Consider the following 23,216-nt stretch of genomic DNA (forward strand, 5'->3'; position numbering starts at 1 on the left):
TCATCCTCAGGCTGCAAGTAATTGATGTCACATCGCTTAAGTAGTAGAACACACACCCACACACCAAAGGTGATGTTGGACAGGAGGGGCTAACACATTGGAGAAGATTCTGCTCTAATGTTGAGATACATTCATTTATATGGTTATTATTTTAAACACACATGTTGCAAAAAAGTGTTGGGACTAGAGTGAGCGTTAACTCACATTTTAACTAACACATTTATTTGAATGTGCTCAATACTACTTTTCAATTCATTATCGGATTATACGACAAAGTGATTAATTGCAATTAAAATGTGTAATCATTGTCCCGCCCTACTTAAAATCCGGTGTGAAAGTGGCTAGAATTTCATGCTGGAACTCTGTGACAAAAAGGGGGTTCAAACCTCATAAAACCACAGAATACATAAGGCTCCTGCATTCCACTTACTGTAACAGGGCATACACGAGAAACTGATTTTCATTCAAAATTGTATTTTAAAGTAACGTACATGAACAAAATAAGTACAAATGACTTACATAATGCTCAATGAAATGGAACATTGATTTTTTTTTTTTTTATATTAAGGAAATAAGTAGCCTAACATGGATAAATGAACAAAAATAAATCCAAAGTGCACATAAACTATACTGCCAAATGTATCGCATATGAGACAAGAATTCTGGACCTCATTACGGTAAAAAAAAAAAAAAAATGTTTAAAACCTTATTGTGTTCAATCCCACTTTAGTTATAATTGTTTTACCACGAGAACTGCATGTAATGCTTAATGTATGATTTATGATAAAAATTAGAGCACATATATATTTACAAATTAAAATGTTCACGCTTAAAATGTTACGCTTAAAGACCACGTAAACCTTTCAAATTAAAAAAAAAAAAAATCTGAATTATCGGTTCATTTTTTCTGGAGTTGGCATTATAGGGTTAACATGATGTTCTGAACCACCTCATCAGAGAAAATAAAATAAGTCTCTTTAACTCTTTCCTTTCTCTTAAAGATCTGATCAATTTTCCATTGCATTCCCCTTTTTTTTATCCCATTAATTCTACAAGCTTGCTCTTTTTTCGTCCCAGAAAACATGTGCATTTGAACCAATCAGAGCTAACTATCCATGCTGATCACATGTCAGTATGTCAGCCAATTGAACCAGCAACTGGAGTCCCGGCCAGGGAGGGTGGTTAGCTGAGCGCCTGCACACATCGGTGACACGACACGTCAGACACACGCTGAGAGAATTCCTTTTATGCTTGTTGTTAACACTTGTGTATAGAAAACTGATGTTAGTAGATTGTTTTCCTAGAGATGCCTGTGTGGCAGTCAGACAGGTTGTTTTTAGCATGGGGTTTTGACAGTTGCCGTCATATTTTTGGGATCAAAGCACGGTGACGGCATCGGACCACTTGCCGTAACTGCTTAATACTAGTTATGAATTAATTAATCAGATTGTGTGAATGGCATACAGCACATGAAGTGTACTTAGCACAACCCAACAACCAAAACACAGCATTTGTTAAGAAAGTTAACATTTATTGATGCTATCAAACAAGTTGGAAGTGCACAACGATAAATATGTGCAAGAGAGTATTAATTTAACATCACAAACATTAATAAAATATTGTAGAAATAATAAAGAAAGTGTAGAAGATTCTGCTTGTGACTAGTTGGCTCAAACGCGTTGACCACTACAGGGGCTCCCGTGAGAGAGCTCAGGAGATGAACTCAAATACTTTACAGGGCTCACGAGCAGATTTGCATACATGAATACACTTTTAGTATCTGTTGAATAATACAGATATATATTCAACATTCACAGACCTCTTATTGCCTTATTAAACATTAAACCACATTATTTTAACTATAAACCAACAACATTGAACATTTGCACGCTATCTCCCTTCAAACCACAACATTCACTGCTCGCATTAATTATTTTGATATGATGCTAACAGTCATAACCGATAAAAACTAGCTAACAACTCTGAAATTACGAGTGTGAACGACCATAAAAAACGGACACAAAAACACATCGCATCATCATTGAAAGAGCCGACTTACAGTGCCTTGCAAAAGTATTCGGCCCCCTTGAATCTTGCAACCTTTCGCCACATTTCAGGCTTCAAACATAAAGATATGAAATTTAATTTTTTTGTCAAGAATCAACAAGAAGTGGGACACAATCGTGAAGTGGAACAACATTTTTGGATAATTTAAACTTTTTTAACAAATAAAAAACTGAAAAGTGGGGCGTGCAATATTATTCGGCCCCTTTACTTTCAGTGCAGCAAACTCACTCCAGAAGTTCAGTGAGGATCTCTGAATGATCCAATGTTGTCTTAAATGACCGATGAAGATAAATAGAATCCAAATGTGTGTAATCAAGTCTCCGTATAAATGCACCTGCTCTGCGATGGTCTCAGGGTTCTGTTTAAAGTGCAGAGAGCATTATGAAAACCAAGAACACACCAGGCAGGTCCGAGATACTGTTGTGGAGAAGTTTAAAGCCGGATTTGGATACAAAAAGATTTCCCAAGCTTTAAACATCTCAAGGAGCACTGTGCAAGCCATCATATTGAAATGGAAGGAAAATCAGACCACTGCAAATCTACCAAGACCCGGCCGTCCTTCCAAACTTTCTTCTCAAACAAGGAGAAAACTGATCAGAGATGCAGCCAAGAGGCCCATGATCACTCTGGATGAACTGCAGAGATCTACAGCTGAGGTGGGAGAGTCCGTCCATAGGACAACAATCAGTCGTACACTGCACAAATCTGGCCTTTATGGAAGAGTGGCAAGAAGAAAGCCATTTCTCAAAGATATCCATAATAAAAAGTCTCGTTTAAAGTTTGCCACAAGCCATCTGGAGGACACACCAGACATGTGGAAGAAGGTGCTCTGGTCAGATGAAACCAAAATTGAACTTTTTGGCCACAATGCAAAACGATATGTTTGGCGTAAAAGCAACACAGCTCATCACCCTGAACACACCATCCCCACTGTCAAACATGGTGGTGGCAGCATCATGGTTTGGGCCTGCTTTTCTTCAGCAGGGACAGGGAAGATGGTTCAAATTGACGGGAAGATGGATGCAGCCAAATACAGGAACATTCTGGAAGAAAACCTGTTGGTATCTGCACAAGACCTGAGACTGGGACGGAGATTTATCTTCCAACAGGACAATGATCCAAAACATAAAGCCAAATCTACAATGGAATGGTTAAAAAATAAACGTGTCCAGGTGTTAGAATGGCCAAGTGAAAGTCCAGACCTGAATCCAATCGAGAATCTGTGGAAAGAGCTGAAGACTGCTGTTCACAAACGCTCTCCATCCAACCTCACTGAGCTCGAGCTGTTTTGCAAGGAAGAATGGGCAAGAATGTCAGTCTCTCGATGTGCAAAACTGATAGAAACATACCCCAAGCGACTTGCAGCTGTAATTGGAGCAAAAGGTGGCGCTACAAAGTATTAACGCAAGGGGGCCGAATAATATTGCACGCCCAACTTTTCAGTTTTTTATTTGTTAAAAAAGTTTAAATTATCCAATAAATTTTGTTCCACTTCACGATTGTGTCCCACTTGTTGTTGATTCTTGACAAAAAGTTAAAATTTTATATCTTTATGTTTGAAGCCTGAAACGTGGCGAAAGGTTACAAGGTTCAAGGGGGCCGAATACTTTTGCAAGGCACTGTACATCTCCGAGAAGTGAATCAGTATCAATCGAGCAACGATGGAGACCAGAGTGGTTTTCTCAGTTTTCTCAAATTTGTCTCGTGAGAAATAAGTCTCATAGTGAGCATTGCGTGAGAAGGTTTTGAGAAATAATTCCAGTGGCACGATTTCTCAATAATTTCTTACAGCTGTCTCCTTTCAAGATCTCTCCAAGAGACAACTATGAGCTCTTGTGTTGATCTCAAACGCATCTCAATTTGATCTCCCTTACTTGTACTCAGGATCTCAGTCATCTCTCAGTGAAAGATATGGATGAGCAAAGTATTTTATTTCTTAAACTTGTCTCAAAGCTGCCTCCTTTCCTGATCATGCCAAGCAGCCCTTAATAGACATATGCCAGTTACAAATATTTCTCAATTTGATCTTTTAGTCTGCAATTGCTCATTTTGGATTTTCAAGATTCTTTCATTGTAGGAAAGAGTAGTGTCTGCTCTGACATGTCCAATCACATCTTAATTCATCTCATGCCTAATTCTGAGAAAATATAATAATTGGTCAAATAATAAAATAACATCTGGTTCATTTGGTTCATCTTGTTCAATGTAAAAATTAGAGATGTGACCAAAAATTCGGCGCCGAAAACTATCAGCCGCTACAAATGCATTATCAGTTTTTGATTTCGAAGACTGAAAGTTTACCACAAAATAGTGTGAAGAACCCTAGTCCTCTTTTTGATGACATCATCAAAACAGGCAACACGCTGGCTGACAAAGTCTCGCTAAAACTACTGGCTCACAGGCAACATGTCTGCGATTTGGAAGGGTTTTTTTGCAACATGATAGAAATACAAGTTATTAAATGAACAAAAATATAATAAATTTTCTTCATCGCTGCTACACGCTGTTTCTAAAGTTGCTTTCCATTTATGTGCCACGTCACATCGGGCACAGTGCATCTGAGCCCGTGTGTGGCTCAGTGGTAGAGAAGTCGTTCCCCAACCCAGAGGTTGTGAGTTCAACTCTCTGTCCTGATGAATTCATCTAAGTATCCTTGAGCAAGACACTGAACCCCACGTTGTTGCGTCACCAGCAGGTAGATGAGGATCATAGTGTCAAAGTGCTTTGAGTGCCCGAACGGTGCTGTACAAGTCTAACTGCATTTTTAATCAAGAGAATTTCTCTTCTCAAATATTGCTCAAACCTGGCTTTCTCAAATCAACCTCCTTTGTCTCAATGATGTCTTTGCTCAATTTGACTCATCACTTGCTCCTAAGGATACCCTTAGGAGCACAAACTCAGAAACAAATAAGCAGAGAATGAAATAAATTTGAGATGATCAAATGCGTCTCACAAGACGAGATTAAGCAACAGATGAGTCGCAAATTTTTGCTATGGGAACAAATTCCAAAGGTTAATTATCTCCTGTGTTGATAAATGCATGCGTCAAAGTTCATCACTATCGGTTTTGTCGATTTTAAACACTCGTAAATCACCCACAAACATACACATACAGCCTTAATTTTTTTTTAATAAGTGTGGGAGATTGTGTTTTTTTAAAAAAAAAAGTGCTTTTGCTGACATGCACATGCACAGCTGCAGCTGCACTCACTCAGAAGTGTTAATGAACACAGGTGAGTCTGTGTGTAAGGGACATTAATGGCAGTTGTCACACTGCGTTTCCACCAGGGATCATCACTCAGCTCTTCTGCACGAGCCCCAACCATCACTGCTCGTCCCTTCAGGTATACTTCAGATTAACACACAACAAGGATATACTATTTGCCCTGAGAGGCCTGAATTTGCCATCAATAATATCCAAAGTGTTTGCAGTTTACATTTGCTCACACTGTGTATTTGGAGTTGTTAACTCATTGGCTGCCATTAACAATGATTAATATCCGATTAAATTAAACTTGGAGGACTGGCTGTAACTGTTCATGTTTCAATGCCATTGATGGCTCAAGGCGTCCAATCCATTTTGACTGGCAGTTCCCCGATTTGATGTCTAGTGTTGTCAATGGCAGGATGTGAGTTAATATTGCTGTAAAAGTACTCCCTTGTGTATGTAAATGACAATAAACGTTGGGTGTTTTCTGTTTTTATTGGCTGTCGAACACAAATCAGTCAATAAAATGGTGCTGCTCGTGCCGCTTTATCATACGGTCAAAGTTTAAAGGTTGCTTTGGTGTGACTTTTATGTCTTCAACGAGTGCTTTTTCTTGTGGAGTGAAGACGAAGCTGAGAAGAGGTTGTGTTTCGTGTCCACGCCGACTGGGTAAGCTGACGACCGGTCAGAGCATTTGATGTGTAGGATGAGTGAACTTGCTTCCTTGTACTTGTGAATTTGTGTCCCACAAGGGTCTGTCCTTGGACCATTGTTGCTTTTTATGTTTTTGCCTGGGATGGGCAAAGGTTTTATGTTTAATGGCTACATTTTGCAATGTGACATTGGCACAATCAGCTGTAATTGTTAGTCATGTTAATTTAGGAAAAATTAGTTGCCGACCATACTTTACTTGATCAGCACTCTTCCCGTTCTATTGGCAGCATCGTTTTAAAATCTTTTGAAAGCTGTATGAATTGCCACTGAATTTAAAAAAAAAAAAAAAAAATCAACTAAACATGTTCATGGTGATACTATATTTTTTAAAGAGTTTGTATGGAATTGTCACTCTTTAAAATGTGACATTGATAGGAAATACATTATGGAATGCAATTACAACAGTCTTGGATAGACAAAGTGACATTTCTTGATGACTACAATGCAGTATATCTAAAATAAAATGTGGAATCTTACTGCCTTGGCTTAAAATTTGCTTTAAAATTGGATTTGAATATGTGAATCTCCAAACATAATTTAGATTTTTAAGCCCTTTGTCGCCAAAATATTCTAATACACCATGCAATGTTGCCCAGAAATGTAAAATGCTTCAAAAGGGCTTCTGATTTTCTAGATTTTTCAAATTATGCATTGCCAATTTGACAGGAAACATGGAAAAGAGTTAATACATTTTCCAGGGTTCTTGGAATAATCTGGTAGTTTTGACCAGGCCTTGTTAAACTGAAAGAAAACTGCTGTTTTTGATGAGTGCGACTATCTTGATTCATTTCGACTCATTGTGCAAGATGTGACTTTGACCCCAATTCAGAGTCAAGGTTTTTCAACTTTACTTGAACTGTTTCTATTTTTTAAGAATCTCCCAGCTAAGGCACCATGGAGTTCCTCTTCCAGGTCCTCTTCTCGCCGCTGCCCACGCCGGCCATAATTTCGCTGTTCGCCGTGGCGGCTGCCACCCTCTTCTACCTCAACACCAGACCCACCCCCTTGCGCTCGCCCGCTGACCTCAAATGCCAAACCCTTGGCATCAAGGTGCGATGCCACGATGCACTTAATGATTTTTCAAATGAGTTTTTTTTTCATTCTATTTTTCTTAGGATGGAGCCAGGAAGGTGGCTTTGCTCAAGGACAACAACAACCTGATTGCTTATCACTATGTTGACGCAAAGACCATCTATGAGGTGTTCCAGAGGGGCCTGAAAGTATCAGGTGAATTTGATTTTAGTGGAGTATTTTGGGGCTCAAGATTCATTCATTGATGAATATGTCTGTTCTTTATTCAGAGACTATGAATCGAATGATTATCAAACGTGGTGGTGGGGGGTGCATCATGAGCAGAGAAGGAACAAGTTTATTTTTAAGTGATTGTAAAAGAAATGACCTACAAATTGTTAAAAAAAAAAATATATATATATATATATATATATATATATATATATATATCCAGTGGTTCCTAACTTGAAAGTACCGAACCCCGCGAGTTTTACATGTGCATTTAACAAACACTTCAAATTTAGATGATCCCCCTCCCCCCAATATATGGTATAAGCTAATAACCAAGTGAATTCGTGTTCAAATTTCATGTTTTTAAAAACATGTTTTTAAATAGGTCCAAATTTCAGTCCATGCTGTCTGGGTCTGTTGTACTTCCTCCTACCCAGTGCGAGTTAACCTTCCACTGAGCAAACTACTCACGGATAGAGCACTAGCAGTTCAAAGAAATGGAATAGTCAATAAATTGGGGGGAAAACCAGTCCAAAACGCCACTTTGCCTAAATTTTGTCAGCGTATGAAAATTGGGGCCCTGTTTCTTAACCTTTGCTGAACATCTTAACCCTTTATTGCCAAATGTATCACATTTGATACACCTAAAATTTCATGATTTTGAGACTAATTCAGAATTTTGACAATTCTTTTTTGGAAAAAAAAAAATGATGGATGCAAGTCAACTCATGCATCTAATGGGGATCCTTAAATAAAGAAATCTGCATGTTCCATGAGAAAACTAAACAGGATTTAGCAAGGGTTATAGACATCAGAGCGCTTATTACACATATTCATTTTGACTTTTTACAAATTTGAAAAAAAGGTTTCATTAGGACCTTATTTTTCCAATTTTGGGATTCTCTGATAATTGCTTCATGTTGCAGGTATTTAAGGGCTAATAACTTAGTGAATTCGTGTTCAAATTTCATATTTTAAAAAGGTGTTATTAAATGGGTCAAAATTTCAGTCCATGCTGGCCGTTGGTCCGTTGTACTTCCTCCTACCCAGTGAGAGTCGCCCTTCCACTGAGCAAACTAGTTTCTCCTCACGGATGGAGCACTAGCAGTTCAAAGAAATGGAATAAAGCCAGTACTGTAAATTGGGGGCAAACCAGTCCAAAACGCCACTTTGCCTAAATTTGGTCAGCGTACAAAAATGGGGGTCCTGTGTTTGACGTTTTCTGAACCGCTTAAAATTACTCTCAAAACTACTGTAAAAATCAGACACAATCATTTCTGCCACCAGGCTGTTACCATAGGAACCATCCAGAGGTGGGTAGTAGCCTTTACATTTACTTGAGTAACTTTTTGATTAAAAAGGTACTTAGAGTAATTTTACTAAGCCATACTGTCATAATAGGAACCATGAGGGAACTACAGGTATTCAACTATTTAAACTAGGAACTATTCCCTCCACTACAAGCCACTTGTGCTCTCTGGACAAATGATGCTTCAGTTCTATAATTTTTTTTTCTCACCGGATTTCATTTTCCCTTGGCTTAATGGGTTATTATCAGGGGTGCACATAAGTGGTCCGCATGCACGCATGCATACCGGACGTAGACAAACGCGCTGGCCCTCAATGGCTTTCATACACTTTTGCGTACCGATGGCTGACCACTGTATTTTGCGGCGGACACGAGAAAATAACTTCTCAAAATGTCGAAGTGGCAGGCCCCACTGAGTAATTATTTCCGTGTTCCCCCACCCCCGGTCAAAAGACACAGACGACAGAGACGTCACCGGAGCTACCGAAAAGACTTTTGCTGAAAAGTGGCTGAAGGAGGTACCATGGCTAGAAGCAAATGATGCTCGCACGGAAATGCGCTACAAAATGTGCCGTGAGAATCCCAATGTTGCTGATAAGAGCAGCGCATTTTATGTAGGGTCAAAGAATTTCAGCCATCCAAACTTTGAAAAGCATGAAAAAAAACGGCATGTGGCATTTAAGCAAACTATCGATGTCAGACAGGACCCCAATTGCGCGATGGACAAGTGGCGGAATAAAGGTAATGAAGAACAGTGCCATGCACTGACAAACCAGTTTTTTGCTCCCATTTTACAAAGCTAAGCATGCACGTTCAATGAGGTCTTATGAGGAGGACATCCCACTTTTACAAAGGCTTGGAGTTAATGTGGGAGCCGCATAATGCCCTTTATTTTGAATTGGAGCTTTTATGTTTATTTCTTTACGTTTCATTCCAAAGTAATGGCTATTTTGTTGTGCCAGTTGATGTTAATCAAGCATTAATTGTTGATATAATTAAAGTTAATTGGCTCTAAGTAAAGCTTGTCATAATTTTATCGCATCAGGCGGGTCGGCTTTCAAGCTCAATGAGGACCAAGTCACATCTCCAGGTCCTCCTCTGAGAACCTGGGGGAAAAAAATATGCGCACCCCTGGTTATTATACAGTATCATAATAAGTTCTTATAGATAACTTTGTGCTGAGAAAAATACCATTGTGTTTAAAAAAAAAAAAAAAAAAAAATCGAACATTGGAAGCGGTTTTTCACAATGTTACTCATCGCGTGAATATTCTTTTCACCAAATGGAATTTGGATTTTTACTTGAGTAATATTGTCAAGGGGGGGGAGGCTCTCACTCCAGAAGTCTTAAAATAACATCACAAGATCATCCATCACACACACATAGTACAATGATGCTCTGACGTAGCAGAGCTTAGAGGACTGTTATAATACTGGAAGGCGGGGTTAACTGGTAAAACAATGGTCCTATGATTATAAGAAAAAATACGTCTGGGCTTTTACCAATTAAATGTTGCATTGTACCTTTTTGAAGAACAGTTTAACCCTTTAAAGCGCCTTCCTGGCCTCAAGATGTTGACGCCTGTGCTATGAATTTTGGATAACACTTGTACAATAATAAAGCTTAAGCTATATATCCACATTTGGGAAGCAATTCCTTGACAGATTGTTTTGAAATGGCGCTACTCTTACTTGAGTAAAGTTTTGTTATTTTAGCCACTCTACCTACCTGCGAAACCAAGGAAAAGGGTAATAGGACATTTACAGTATAATAGTAAATACAATGCGATGTCCTTCCGTACATTACAGCATGTGTGTACAGGTATACAGTTTTTCTCTGGTATGTTTAAGTTTAGATTGTGAAATCTGTCAAATGTTTTATTTTCCATTCAGGTAATGGGCCGTGTTTGGGCTTCAGGAAAACGGGAAGGCCGTACCAGTGGCTTAGGTACAAGCAGGTATAACACCCCACTTGGATCCAGCTGGGTTTTCAAATTGATGCGCACCATTTCAACATCTTTTCACTTTAAGGTGTCCGATAGAGCAGAGCACTTGGGCTCAGGGCTCCTTCAGAGGGGTTTGAAACCTTGCCCTGACACATTCATTGGCATCTTTGCTCAGAACAGACCTGAGGTGAGTCGTCATAATGCAGAGTGGCATTTTGAAGCCCCTCCCCTGAGAGATTTTTGTTGCTTGCAGTGGATTATTGGTGAACAGGCTTGTTACACGTACTCCATGGTGGCCGTCCCGCTGTACGACACCTTGGGTCCTGAAGCTCTGGTGTTCATTATCGACCAAGGTAATTGGCCATTCTTTGGTGCTGTTAATTATACTGCCAAGGAGTCCAATTGGTGTTGTTACCTGTGATAATAATAATAATAATAATAATTTAAAAAAGTTTTTAAAGGTTTGTATGAAAAACCTGTAATTCGTATTAACATTCACTTAACATTGCATAAATGCAAATCTTGACAAACTCCCAAAGGTTAGCTTCACTTACTGACACAAAATTAATAATTTTGTAATTTTGAACTATAAGCCACCACCCACCAAATTTGACAAGAAAACGACATTTGTTCATCGATAAGCCGCAACTGACCTCACTTTATTATGGGATATTTACACCAAAAGATATTAACCTGTAACACAATATTTTAGTGACATCATACGACTGCAATAAGACCAAATGAACCACCATGAAGCTTTGAACAAATTGGCTGCAAAGCTTCATTGCTTCATTTGGCCATCACTGCTCCCTTGGAGACGGTCTACCTCTGCTGTCAACACCGTCCAACATGCCTCCTAACATGCATTGCAGTGCTGCAGATGTAAATAAACAAAATTCATGATGTGTGCTAATTATTTCTTCAGTTACTGTTCAGTTTCATTATTTGCTAGTTATGGTATTTGGTAACTTAATTTGACAGTGGCGCCATAAGACTATTATAATTTTGACATGACACTGCCATGAATGCTTATGACGGATATCATTTTGTGTCATCCGGCAAATACTCATTTTTTTTAATGGATGTAGATCCGAGCTTGACATAAATGAAGTTGGTGACATAATTCAAAATGTCATTAATGCACATGATGGTGTCATGTCATAATTATGACTATCTTAGGATGCCGCTGTCAAAGAAAGTGTTACCTGTTAACTGAAATAAACCGCCGGATTCAAAATGAGAGTGGGGGGTGGCAGAAGCGGCTTAGTCCGAAAATTACGGGAAGCGTCACCTTTTTCCTTTTTCACCACCTGTTCTAACCTTGTAACTAGTGTTTTTTTTTTCTCCACATGAAAATCAGCAGTGCATCAGTCTTCCGGCAAAACAAAACTGCGACACTGTCATAAATCGTCGTATTTCGAGCATGTCGTCTGATGTAGAAACAAATGGATAGTCAAATTTTACGTCGGATGTCGAAGCGATTGCATGTCGAGGTACCACTGTAATATGGATCAATATTGGTTAATCATGGCATGACATTCCTTTTACCGCAGCTTCATCTGGTGGTATGCATAACGCAACCCCTACTATTATTTGGTGCACCTTATATATGAAAAATGTCTTAAAATAGGCCATTCATTAAAGTTGCGCTTTATAGTGTGGAAAATATGGTAATTAGGTTGCTGCAACTCATTTTAATAAATTTCAATTTATCAATAATTTTTCAAAGGGCAGTGGGAGATTTATCCATTTTGTTTTTATTATGTAATTCCTGCCTTTTAGCCGACATCTCAACAGTGTTGTGCGACAACCAGACAAAGGTCGAGGTTCTCCTGGCGAACTGTGAGAAAGGTCAGACCTCCGCTCTAAAAACCATCGTCGTCATGGACCCGTTCGACTCAGACTTGGTGGAGCGAGGGGCCAAATGCGGTGTAGACGTTTTGTCCATGCAAGATGTGGAGGTATCAAAATGTTCAAAAGTGATGGCTTTTTATGATGAGGCTGAACTAATTTCCCTTTTGTGGTCCACAGGCTGCAGGGAAAAGTGACCTTCAAAAGCCAGTGGTAATAATTTCTACTTCATAATTTCTTCACTTCATAAATATAGGAATAATCAATTCTACATCTGGCACAGTTCATGATGAAATGTGATTTAGTGCTTCTCATTAGTATTGGAGCCATTATGGCTTCCGACATTTGGAAGCATGCTACCATAATTTAATGAGCTAAGATGCTGTCGACTCACCCGCTACAGCCTCCAAAGCCAGAGGACCTCAGCATTGTCTGCTTCACAAGTGGAACTACAGGTGAACTAAACTTGCTATGTTTTTGTTACATTTTTGTGATTTTTATTTTTTTTTTTTTAACATTAATTGCCTTAAAAGGAAATCCCAAGGGTGCAATGCTTACTCATGAAAATGTCGTCGCTGATGCTGCTGGTGTCCTCAAGTCGTTTGAGGTATTTTTGGTGGGGCGGCCATGACAAAATGTCAAATGTTTTCAATCGTAATGTAAACCGCCGTTGTCTGTGTCTCCATAGACGGCCATTGTTCCAAATACTGAAGACGTCAGCATTTCGTTTCTGCCACTGGCGCACATGTTTGAAAGAGTTGTGCAGGTAGGAAGTTGATGCTTAAAATTTAAATTGTACACCAAAGGTCACTAAAGGTTTCAAACTTTGAGCAATCGGTAATTCCAGAAAGTAAACTGTTTAGATTAGGGATATACCAAAAGCAAAATTCTTGGTCGAAATTGAATACTGGAAACATTTTGCCGAAAAATACACCATAGGCGGAGTTTGACTTTTGGGGCAGGGGGGGTACAACATGTTGATGACTCCAAAACGCAGTGTCAGCAATAAAATTAACTTACAAGAATATGTATAATAAGTTGATAATGAGCGTTTTTTTTTCTTCTCATCATTCTGGAGGGGAATTCTAAATCAGGCTGCTTAGGCAATACTTTTCACCAAGATCGACATCAATGAATTTGGTACGCCCGCTGGTGTCGTGCCAATGTAGTTACCCCCGTCAAAAATTGTATCCGCTGGGCGAAGCCATATGGAGGTAGATTTGTGTCTTTATTATGCAATATATATAATATATATATATATATATTGCTCACTGGCCACTTGATTAGGTACACCATGCTAGTAATGGGTTGGACCCCCTTTTGCCTTCAGAACTGCCTCAATTCTTCATGGCATAGACTCAACAAGGTGCTGGAAGCATTCCTCAGAGTTTGGTCCATATTGACATGATGGCATCACACAGTTGGTGCAGATTTGTCGGCTGCACATCCATGATGCGAATCTCTCGTTCCACCACATCCCAAAGATGCTCTATTGGATTGAGATCTGGTGACTGTGGAGGCCATTTGAGTACAGTGAACTCATTGTCATCTTCAAGAAACCAGTCTGAGATGATTCCAGCTTTGACATGGCGCATTTATCCTGCGCCAGCGAGTGAAAGTTCTGGGCCAATGCTTGTGGGAAGTGACATGTGCCGGTGAAAGCGATACAGGCACCCTTAAGATATAAAGGTGTCATTCAACTAGTTGTCAGTAGACGTATCACAAATGTTGTGACAATATTTTATAAAGGTTGAAAGTTACCTAGTGTTGCTTTAAATGCAACTTTAATCAAGCGAACAGTATACAAACTCCAAACTAATGATGGGTTCAAATGCAATGTACTCGATGTGACACAGAACATCAATGGAAAGCAACTACAGAACGAGCGTGTCGCAGTGATGAAGCAAATTTTATTTTCCTTCATTTAATTTATATATTTCTTTGATAATGCAAAACACTTCCATACTGTGTACACGTTGGCTCGCAGTGTTTTGATTATGTCATCACAAGAGGACTAATGTCTTCACTGTCAGCCTCTTAACCGAAAAAGCAATTATAGGGTTTTTCAGTGCCGCATTTTTGGTCACATTTCTAGTTTAGACACATCAAAGTTCTTGGACAAATTGCTGTAAACCTGCTTTTGGTGCAACAATTCCTATTCTTGCAATTCAAACTAATAGTTAAAAGGTTTGGGCTGTTCTGTGGTCAAGATTTTAGCCAAGCAAGTCCTTAAGTTTTGTGCTTTAAGTAGATGAGATTCTAACTTCTGCTCATTTTCCCCCGCAGACTGTCATGTTTGGTTCCGGAGCTCGAGTTGGATTCTTCCAAGGTGACATTAGACTGTTGCCAGATGACATGAAGAACCTGCAGCCCACCATCTTCCCTGTTGTGCCACGACTTCTCAACCGGGTCTACGACAAAGTAAGTTGTGCTTTGTCAGGAGATGGTTGACATCAGGGGTGAAAGTGGCTAGAATTTCTTGCTGGAACTGCCTGACATGAAGGTCGCTACAGAGCAACCTCCTAAAACCACTGAAATGCACAGAAAATTGCTTTTAGCACAGTTATTTCTATAATACATACATAAAACAAAAAACTGTTCATTCAAAATTGTAATATTTTCAATGATTTGCAAAATGAAAATGAGGAAAACTGCATTAACCCCAACTTTCATTTCCCAAAATATTTTCCCCTAGTTTCCTCAAATATAAATGCAAAACCTAAATTTTAACTACTTAAGATCATAAGATGTACATTAAAATTGAAGCAAATGTAAACGTTTAAAAAAAAAAATATGGATCACATACATTAATAGAAATAAGTAAAAATGACTTGCATTATGCACCGTGAAATTGAATATATTTTGAAGATTAGACTTCACCCTATATTGCCAAATGTATCATATTTGATACACCTAAAATTTCATGATTTTGAGACGAATTCAGAATTTTCTTTTTTTGAAAAAGAAAATGATGGATGCAAGTCAACACATGCATCTGCAGGTTCCATGAGAAAATTAGAGGATTTAGCAAGGGTTATGAATATCAGAATGCTTATTACACATATTCATTTTGACTTTTCTTTTTACAAATTTGAAAAAAGGTTTCATTAAGACCTTACTTTTCAAATTTTGTGATTCTCTAACAATTGCTTCATATTGCAGGCATTAAAGGTTAAATAAGGAAATAAGTAGCCTAACAAGTCCAAAATACACATTGACAGGGAAGATGTTCTGAACCTCTCCATCAGAGCAAATAAAATAAGCCTATTCAACTTTCCTTTCTTTTAAAGATCTGATACATTTTCTGTTGCATTGCCCTATATTATCGCATCAATTCAACAAGCTTTTTTTTTTTTTTTTTTTTTTTGGCTGTTCCAGAAAATGTGTGCATTTGAACCAGAGCTAACAATCTCTGCTGATCACAAGTATGTCAGCCGATAGCGTACCGCACGTGACGCGTCACCTTTGCTCATGAATATTCATGACGCTGGCAACTATTGCTAGGGAGGTCAAACTAAAAATATCAAAATAGCTTACCTCTTCGGGGCAGGCAATGGATCAGGATTGTCATGGCCCATGGACCATGGCCCCCCCCAACAAAATGTTTACTGCATATGAAGGTGAATGGGTTCACCTTGCTGGCGTTAAACTGGTCTTTTGGACGTCCGCACAAGTTGATCGATTGTCCACATTTTTTTCCCCCTCTAAGTTGAAACGTATGAAGAAAACATCCTTCATATGTGGACGGTCGTAATTTCTGGTCTGTCGTTTCTATAAGTTCCATAGCAGCAGTGTTTACTTTTTTGAAAGGGTACCAGCAGAAAACAAGCTGTACTAGCATGGGTTGTATGCGAGCGCGCTTCTATGTTGACCCACTTCCGGTTTACGATGGTGACGTCACAAAGCATTTGTGCGTTATGCTATTGAACTGACAACTGAATCCAGGGTGTTTTGAATTAGACTTCATAATGTATTGACATGACACATTCCCCATTCACTGCGTAACTCCTTCTCGAAGGGGGCCGTTCAACACTCCGCTTAATTTGTTGGCAGTCGGTCACTTGCAGCGATCAAACACGAGATTTAGGTTGAAAAAGTACAAAAGATGTACTGCATAAAAACAGGAAGGATTGTCCCAGGAGTGATTTGTTTGAGGATTCAAGGTAATTATATTTGTGCCGTAGCATGCATTTTGAAAGTTTGTGAAAAAAAATTAATGGGAGAAATCAGCCGTCACAGCATTGGCTTTATACTTTACAATATTCACGTAAAATAAATGCATTTTTTTGCTTTTAACAAACAAGTTTTACGTCCATATGATTGAAAATTCTTGTGAATAAATGCTTAAATCCCTGAATTCTATATAAAGAATTCAGGGATTTAAGCATTTATTCACAAGAATTTTCAACGCAAAAAGCTTTGTTTACATATGGTGGCCGCTAATTTCCTTACAGACTAGCCTAATGGTTAGCAATATTTACATAAAGTAAATGCTACCTGCACGTTTTTTTTTCCTTTTTAACCAAGAACAGACTCCTTTTACGTCCATATCTTAAAAGAATTCAGGGATTTAAACATTTATTCACAAGAATTTTTCAACAGAAAAAGCTGTTTCCACTCAGCTTTGACGGAGATAGGCCCTCTATTACCCCTTTCCCACTGGCCAAAAAACCCGTGTCAATCCACTAACAATCGGCTTTTGGTGGCAGTGGGAAAGGTGCAGCGACCCGTGTCAATCAACCCGCCAAGCGACCCGCGCTAAAATCACCTCGGCTCTGATCGCCATGCAGTGTGAAAGCAAAACCCTGGGTCAACCGTCAACACCCTAATCTACGTGGTGGCGTAGGCTCTTAAGTGATGTGTCATAACAATGTGCCAGTCGCCTCCCATTTAACACGCCCCACAACCGTAGTTACGTCGATGCTCACAACAAAGCTAGTAGAAGAATTTACGTCGCCTACGTTGTCTCAGCACAAGCAGAGTGTTGGTCCTTTGTTTGCATGCTTTTTACTGCTCTCAAAATGGTCGAAATGCAGCAGAGAACACAAACGGAAAGGAGGCTTCCATTTTGCTCTGCATTGTTTACTTCCTTGAATTGAATGAATTCGGTCGCATTTGTCGACGCGCATCTCAGCGTGGTGACGTCACGTAACCTTACGCACGGTGAGGAGGGGTGGGGGGTTAGACGGGTGTAAAAAATTTTAAACACGGCTTCTTTTTTTTTTTTGTCAATGGGAAAGGTGCCAATTGGTAGTGGGTTGCATCGGCTTGGAAAAACTCGCGTTGACCCACTAGTTTCAGTGGGAAAGGGGCATATGAATCTGCCCCGTGTCCCGTCAATTCACTATGTAGTCTATTGTTTTGCTTTGCTGGCTGCGCACATCGACGCGACTCTTCAGACTCCGATAACTGCAGCAGCTGGGGAGAGCGCCATGTCATCCATGGAATAAATAATGAAATTACAAAAGCACTTTTTTATGGTTAACACTTGTGGATGTATTCTAATGTTGGTAGCTTGTTTTCTTCTTGGAAATGTGTGTGTGGAGCACCCTGGGCAAGTCCCCCCCCCCACCCCCGTTGCCGTCATATTTTCAGGATCTAAGCAGCGGTCCGCCCTGAATCTTAACCGGAACGATGGTCCGGCCCACTTTCACTGCTGGTTTACATCCTTGGAGTGGGTTTGGAATAAAATTTAAGATCCTTTGTCCAGGTACAGAGCGGTGCAGCAACACCTTTCAAAAAATGGCTGCTCAACTTTGCAGCACAGAGGAAACTGGCTGAAGTGCGTGAGGGCATTGTCCGGAACAACAGCATTTGGGACAAGCTCATTTTTCACAAAGTGCAGGTACAACTCTTATTATAATGGGGGGAAGAAGACTACGACCGGTCACTGATACGGCAATCAAATTAGGAATCTCTGGGTGGGAAAGTGCGTGTCATGGTGACTGGGGCAGCGCCCATTTCACCTTCAGTGCTGGACTTCCTAAGGGCCTCACTCGGTTGCCAGGTAAAGTTGAAATCAATTTTCCTGAAATGTCAATTGCAAGGGCGTAGGTTTGGTCTGAACATTGGTAGGGACGCTATTACAGCATAACCTGCATGTACACTTTTTGCTGGGGACTATCATTAATAAGACCAAACGGATTGGGTACATTTTTCAAATGGCTGGTTACTACATAAAAATGAGAATTATTTTCTTAAGGAAGTCATTTTTCAAAATGCTTCCTTCATTTCAAGGAAATTTACAGTGGTTGTGTTTTTTTTTTTTTTTTTTTTTTTTTTTTTTTGGGGTGGGGGGGGTTAAAAATGTGCATAGGCTGCAAATATACTTTTTAAAAAATAATGTAGAAAATGAATAATTTTAATGAATAAATGCACCGTTGAATTAAAGTTGACTGTAGCAAACCTACAGGAAGACACCTCTAAGCAGCTTTCTACGAGTTTCACAAGTTCAGTTTAATGTTATGCTAACTCTGATGCAGGTCGGACTTTCAGCAGCAAAATTAGTTGCATGTTCCCCACCTCCACAACATTGACATTTTTTTAATCGAGTTAAACACAGCTTAAAAATTGCAATTCAAACCATCTATAAAATATGCCATATTTTTCTCTAAATTGTTGAAATGGAAAGATAAGACCAGACGGATATATACATTTAACATACTGTACATAAGTACTGTATTTGTTAATGCCATCTTGATTTGTTAAAATATTCTGTTTAAGCGATCCATGGATAGAAAGATTTGTTGTTCTTAAAAGGTAAATGTTAGTACAAGTTATAGAAATTTTATATATTATATTAAAACTCTTAATATTTTTGTATTAATAAATTTTGTAAAATTTTCAATCAAAAAATAAACTACTAGCTCGCCATTGTTGATGTCAATAATAATTATGGTGCTGAAACCCATAAAATCAGTGTCACCCAAGCACCAGCAGAGGGCGACAAAATAAATATCAAGAAATACAAGTAACAAGTGAAAATTACACTTTGCTGTCATTTTAATCTGTTTGGGCGGGGTATGTGCGTTAAATTAGTCAAATATTTGAACGTGATTTAATTTAAAAAAATTAACGCAATAATTTTGAGTCCTAATTTTTACATTACTTACAGTGGCTGCTGCTGGCCGAAAATAAAACCCCCATCTAATATCCCTCTTCAAAGGGGGCGGAGGAGGCGGCATATTGACGTGTATTTCTGTCAGGATTGTGTGAAAGTGGGGGTTCTAGTCGTCAGCCAATCAAACGTGTTTGGGGGGGGGGATGGACCGGCACATTCAGCATGTGAAAAGGGGTGAACATAAGTCTGAATATAATAAAAGTAATTCACTTAATAATGGTAGGGTCAATTCTATCTACACAAGGGAAGACTATCTAAATTACCTTTTATAGCTGAACTCATTGTAAAATTCAAATAAGGTCACTTAAAAGTTGGTGGGGACAATTTGAGCATCCTGAAAAGTTGGTAGTGTTTTATGTCCCAATGCAAACCTACGCCCTTGGTCAATTGCGTAGTTGTAAAATTGATTATGCATGGTCGGCGACAAATGCTGCTTCCCCATGTTCATAGATTTTTGAGGCGTACGGCCAGACAGAATGCACAGCTGGCTGCACGTTCACCATGCCGGGAGACGCCACTTCCGGTATGACAAATTTCCATTGACACACAATATGGAAGCTGTAATAATGGCTAAATCTACCCAGGACATGTTGGTGTTCCACTGCCTTGCAATGTGGTGAAACTGGTGGATGTGGAAGAGATGAATTATTTTTCATCCAATGGTGAAGGCGAGGTTTGTCAATTGTTTTTGAAGGACATATAAGGTGGCTCTCTGGAAGGATTATTCATTTTGGTCTCTTGCAGGTGTGTATCAAGGGAACAAATGTGTTCAAGGGTTACTTGAAAGATCCGGAGAAGACAGCTGAAGCTTTGGATAAGGATGGCTGGCTCCACACTGGAGACATTGGAAAATGGCTGCCAGTAAGAACAAGACTTTCCTTATGGGTTTACTTGGTATAAAATGAATTGGGACCTCATTTCTTTTTGTCCTGGTAACAAGAGTGGAGTTCTGAAAATCATCGACCGTAAGAAGAACATCTTTAAGCTGGCTCAAGGTGAATACATTGCACCAGAGAAGATTGAAAATGTCTACGTGCGCAGTGCACCCGTGGCTCAAGTTTTTGTGCACGGAGACAGTCTACAGGTGGGACTGGCGTGAACCTACAAGCAACAAACTGTTTAAAATTAGCATTTTTAATGAATGACCAAGTATCCAAGCCAACCTTCTTCCTTAGGCCTTCCTAGTTGCAATTGTGGTCCCTGACCCTGAGGTCTTGCCAGGTTTCGCAAAGAACCTTGGAATACATGGCTCCCTTGAAGAACTCTGCAAAAACAAGGCAATGCTCCTGTGTGATTCTAAGATCTCTAGACTTTTATAGAAACCTAGTTTTATTTTTCTTACAGGAAATCAAGAAATCTGTTCTCTCGGACATGATCCGTCTGGGAAAAGAGGCAGGGCTTAAGTCCTTTGAGCAGGTAACTGCATTAGCAGATGCAATTCAATGTCTCTTATTTAATTTCCATTCCTGTGTTAAAATGTCTTTATGCAGGTCAAGGATGTGCATCTCCACCCAGAGCAATTCACCATTGAGAATGGCCTCTTGACCCCCACGCTGAAGGCCAAGAGGGCTGAGCTCACGTCTTTCTTCCGTGTGCAAATTGATCAGCTTTACACGCAATAAAACTCCACTCGCAAAAACAACTTGTGAACTATCATTTTACAGCAAAACATTAACTATTCACTTATCAATCACTGCGCTGTTTTACTTTTACCAAACCAATACTGCTCCCCTGTGGTAGAATATTGTAGCACACGTTAACGTCGTTAATACAAGAGCAATTTAGTCACTTTTCTCCCTGACAAATATAAAATTTACAAACTTTTATGTGATGTGATACACATGGGGAAAGTTGAATGTCTACAGTATAATTTTAAAATTGCATTAAAGAAATTCAAAATATTGGACATTTGATCCTTTTGATCTAGACTGAGATGAATGCATAAAAAGATTGCAAGTTATTTTTAGTCTTTTAATGTACTACAAACAGGACAAGGTTGGAGGCAATTTCATTTTGCTTTAAAATTCACATGTAAGAACAAATCCAGTAAATCAGAATGACTAAAATACACTGATCAATACAAATAGGTTTTGATGTTGTCCAATCAATCTGCTGCTGTCACTTTAAATATCACTAGTAGACGTCCAATCAACTTGAAGTGGGAGCTTGGCAGTGAACGAATGTTCATTTATATCAAACCCCTTCAACTTTAAAGCGACACTTGATAACTCAAGTTTTGGTTGATTTTGGCGACGCTGGTGGACAAAATTAGTGTTTTCCCTCAAAGAGCATATGACGGGAAAAGTCTTAAATAGCATTATTATGTGAATTAGAATCATATTTTGAGACGATTCGACTATATGCAACAATTTAGCAAAGCGCAGATGATGAGAAATTAGTTTAATAATCTGCCGGTTAGCCGCGTCTACCATTATAGGGCTCAAGCGTCCCCAACAGGTAGATGACGTCAGCGGGAGACTGGGCTCATCGGTTTTACTATTCAGCCCATTGAGGGGGAATTATTCAGAACGAGGAAAACGCGACGAAGAGAGCCGCAAAATGTGTTTGTTTCTCCAATATTTTTACAGGATATTCTTTTTATCCAAGTATTTTCCCCCAATAGCTAAATAAATGGCATGGTCATGACAAGTCTTATGCTAAATGGATTATGAAATAATAAAAATGCATTTATTCAGGACGACATGGCAAAATTACTCCATAATGGTCAAAACTGTCGACTTCACCATTAGTCGCACCTCCCGAACGATATTTTATGCCACCTAAATCGGATATGTCATTTCCCTTCCCCGGCTTCGGAGAATGTAAACAAACCAAGAGGCGTGACTGCTAGCCGACATGCTAACCCGAACCGAGTGATGTTTCAAAGTCTTCGAAGCGGAAAATCACACATAATTACCCCGGATTATTTGACATGACGACTGGGTTGTCGATTGTCTTCGTGGATCGACAAAACGCCCGGCGGAGAGCAATGTACAGCTCGTTCCCCGGAGGAGGGGGGGCTGCAGTTGATGTGCAGCTAATGTGCATGAGGAGAGCTTTTTACATGCCTATCAGTGATCAAACGTAAGTCTTTTATTTAAAGAAAGTTTGTAGTGTTTACTTTGTAATCGCTGTATTCGTATTTGACATAATACAAAACAAGATGTTTACTCCCTCGTAAGTCCAATGGTCCCTCTCTAGTAGGGCTTGTTTTGGCCAGTATCCACGGTGAATGGGAACATTTTGAAAATCAAAAAGACGCACATGCCTGTCCCTCATGCAGTAAGATTTTTCTGCAGCCATTTGGCTGGCGTGATGCGAAAAATAAACGTATTAGTCCGCAAAAGACTACGTTTCCCATGATGACTAGCACACCTGTGCAGTGTCGTAAAATCAATCAAAAATCAATCTCCCGGTCGCCTTCAGATGGATTAAAAATTTGTTTCCAGCGGCTGTGTGGAGGATGAATCGTAATGTCATGAATCCAGTTGTGCCTTAACAATAGCATATGACAGCAACTAGGAGTAGGAACCTCTTGGTACCTCACGATATGATACGATTTGCGATACAAAGCTCACGCTAACGATGACCTGACGATATGGCAATACAATAATTATCGATACATTGGTCAAGTAATCATTCTAGAATATTCTACAAACTAATAAACGGAAAAACAAGCTTCTACTGTGGATTGAAATGAGTTTATGAGGGGAGGGTGGCAGCGAATGAACAAATGTTCATTCGCTGCCACCCTCCCACT

General features: G+C 39.3%; 1 protein-coding gene across 3 annotated transcripts; it reads left to right on the plus strand.

Moving 5' to 3' along the window:
- Positions 1 to 5,273: 5,273 nt before the first annotated feature.
- Positions 5,274 to 21,098, plus strand: acsl5 (acyl-CoA synthetase long chain family member 5). Of its 3 annotated transcripts, none has more exons than XM_057825624.1 (22): positions 5,297 to 5,411; positions 5,902 to 5,944; positions 6,864 to 7,039; positions 7,105 to 7,216; positions 10,433 to 10,497; positions 10,571 to 10,672; positions 10,739 to 10,838; positions 12,268 to 12,446; positions 12,517 to 12,549; positions 12,740 to 12,791; positions 12,870 to 12,943; positions 13,025 to 13,102; positions 14,623 to 14,757; positions 18,047 to 18,181; positions 18,248 to 18,343; positions 19,907 to 19,979; positions 20,041 to 20,129; positions 20,201 to 20,317; positions 20,397 to 20,540; positions 20,632 to 20,733; positions 20,801 to 20,872; positions 20,947 to 21,098. In XM_057825624.1, the coding sequence occupies exons 3-22, from the start codon at positions 6,884 to 6,886 to the stop codon at positions 21,076 to 21,078; spliced, it is 2,046 nt and encodes a 681-aa protein (XP_057681607.1). In that variant the 5' UTR covers positions 5,297 to 5,411; positions 5,902 to 5,944; positions 6,864 to 6,883; the 3' UTR covers positions 21,079 to 21,098. The 3 variants fall into 3 exon arrangements, with proteins under 3 accessions (XP_057681608.1, XP_057681607.1, XP_057681609.1); XM_057825626.1 differs by having other exon boundaries at positions 5,305 to 5,411; positions 5,902 to 5,959; XM_057825625.1 differs by lacking the exon at positions 5,902 to 5,944 and having other exon boundaries at positions 5,274 to 5,411.
- The last annotated feature ends 2,118 nt before the right edge of the window (positions 21,099 to 23,216 follow it).

Source organism: Corythoichthys intestinalis, chromosome 21 (genome assembly GCF_030265065.1).
Source record: "Corythoichthys intestinalis isolate RoL2023-P3 chromosome 21, ASM3026506v1, whole genome shotgun sequence".
NCBI classification, from domain to species: domain Eukaryota; kingdom Metazoa; phylum Chordata; class Actinopteri; order Syngnathiformes; family Syngnathidae; genus Corythoichthys; species Corythoichthys intestinalis.

Coding starts and splice junctions, on each gene's coding strand:
- acsl5 (XM_057825625.1), top strand. CDS start 6,884: ATGGAGTTCCTCTTCCAGGTCCTCTTCTCGCCGCTGCCCACGCCGGCC. Junction 12,792..12,869: donor CTTCACAAGTGGAACTACAG/GTGAACTAAACT, acceptor TTGCCTTAAAAG/GAAATCCCAAGGGTGCAATG. Junction 20,734..20,800: donor AAGAACTCTGCAAAAACAAG/GCAATGCTCCTG, acceptor TTTTTCTTACAG/GAAATCAAGAAATCTGTTCT.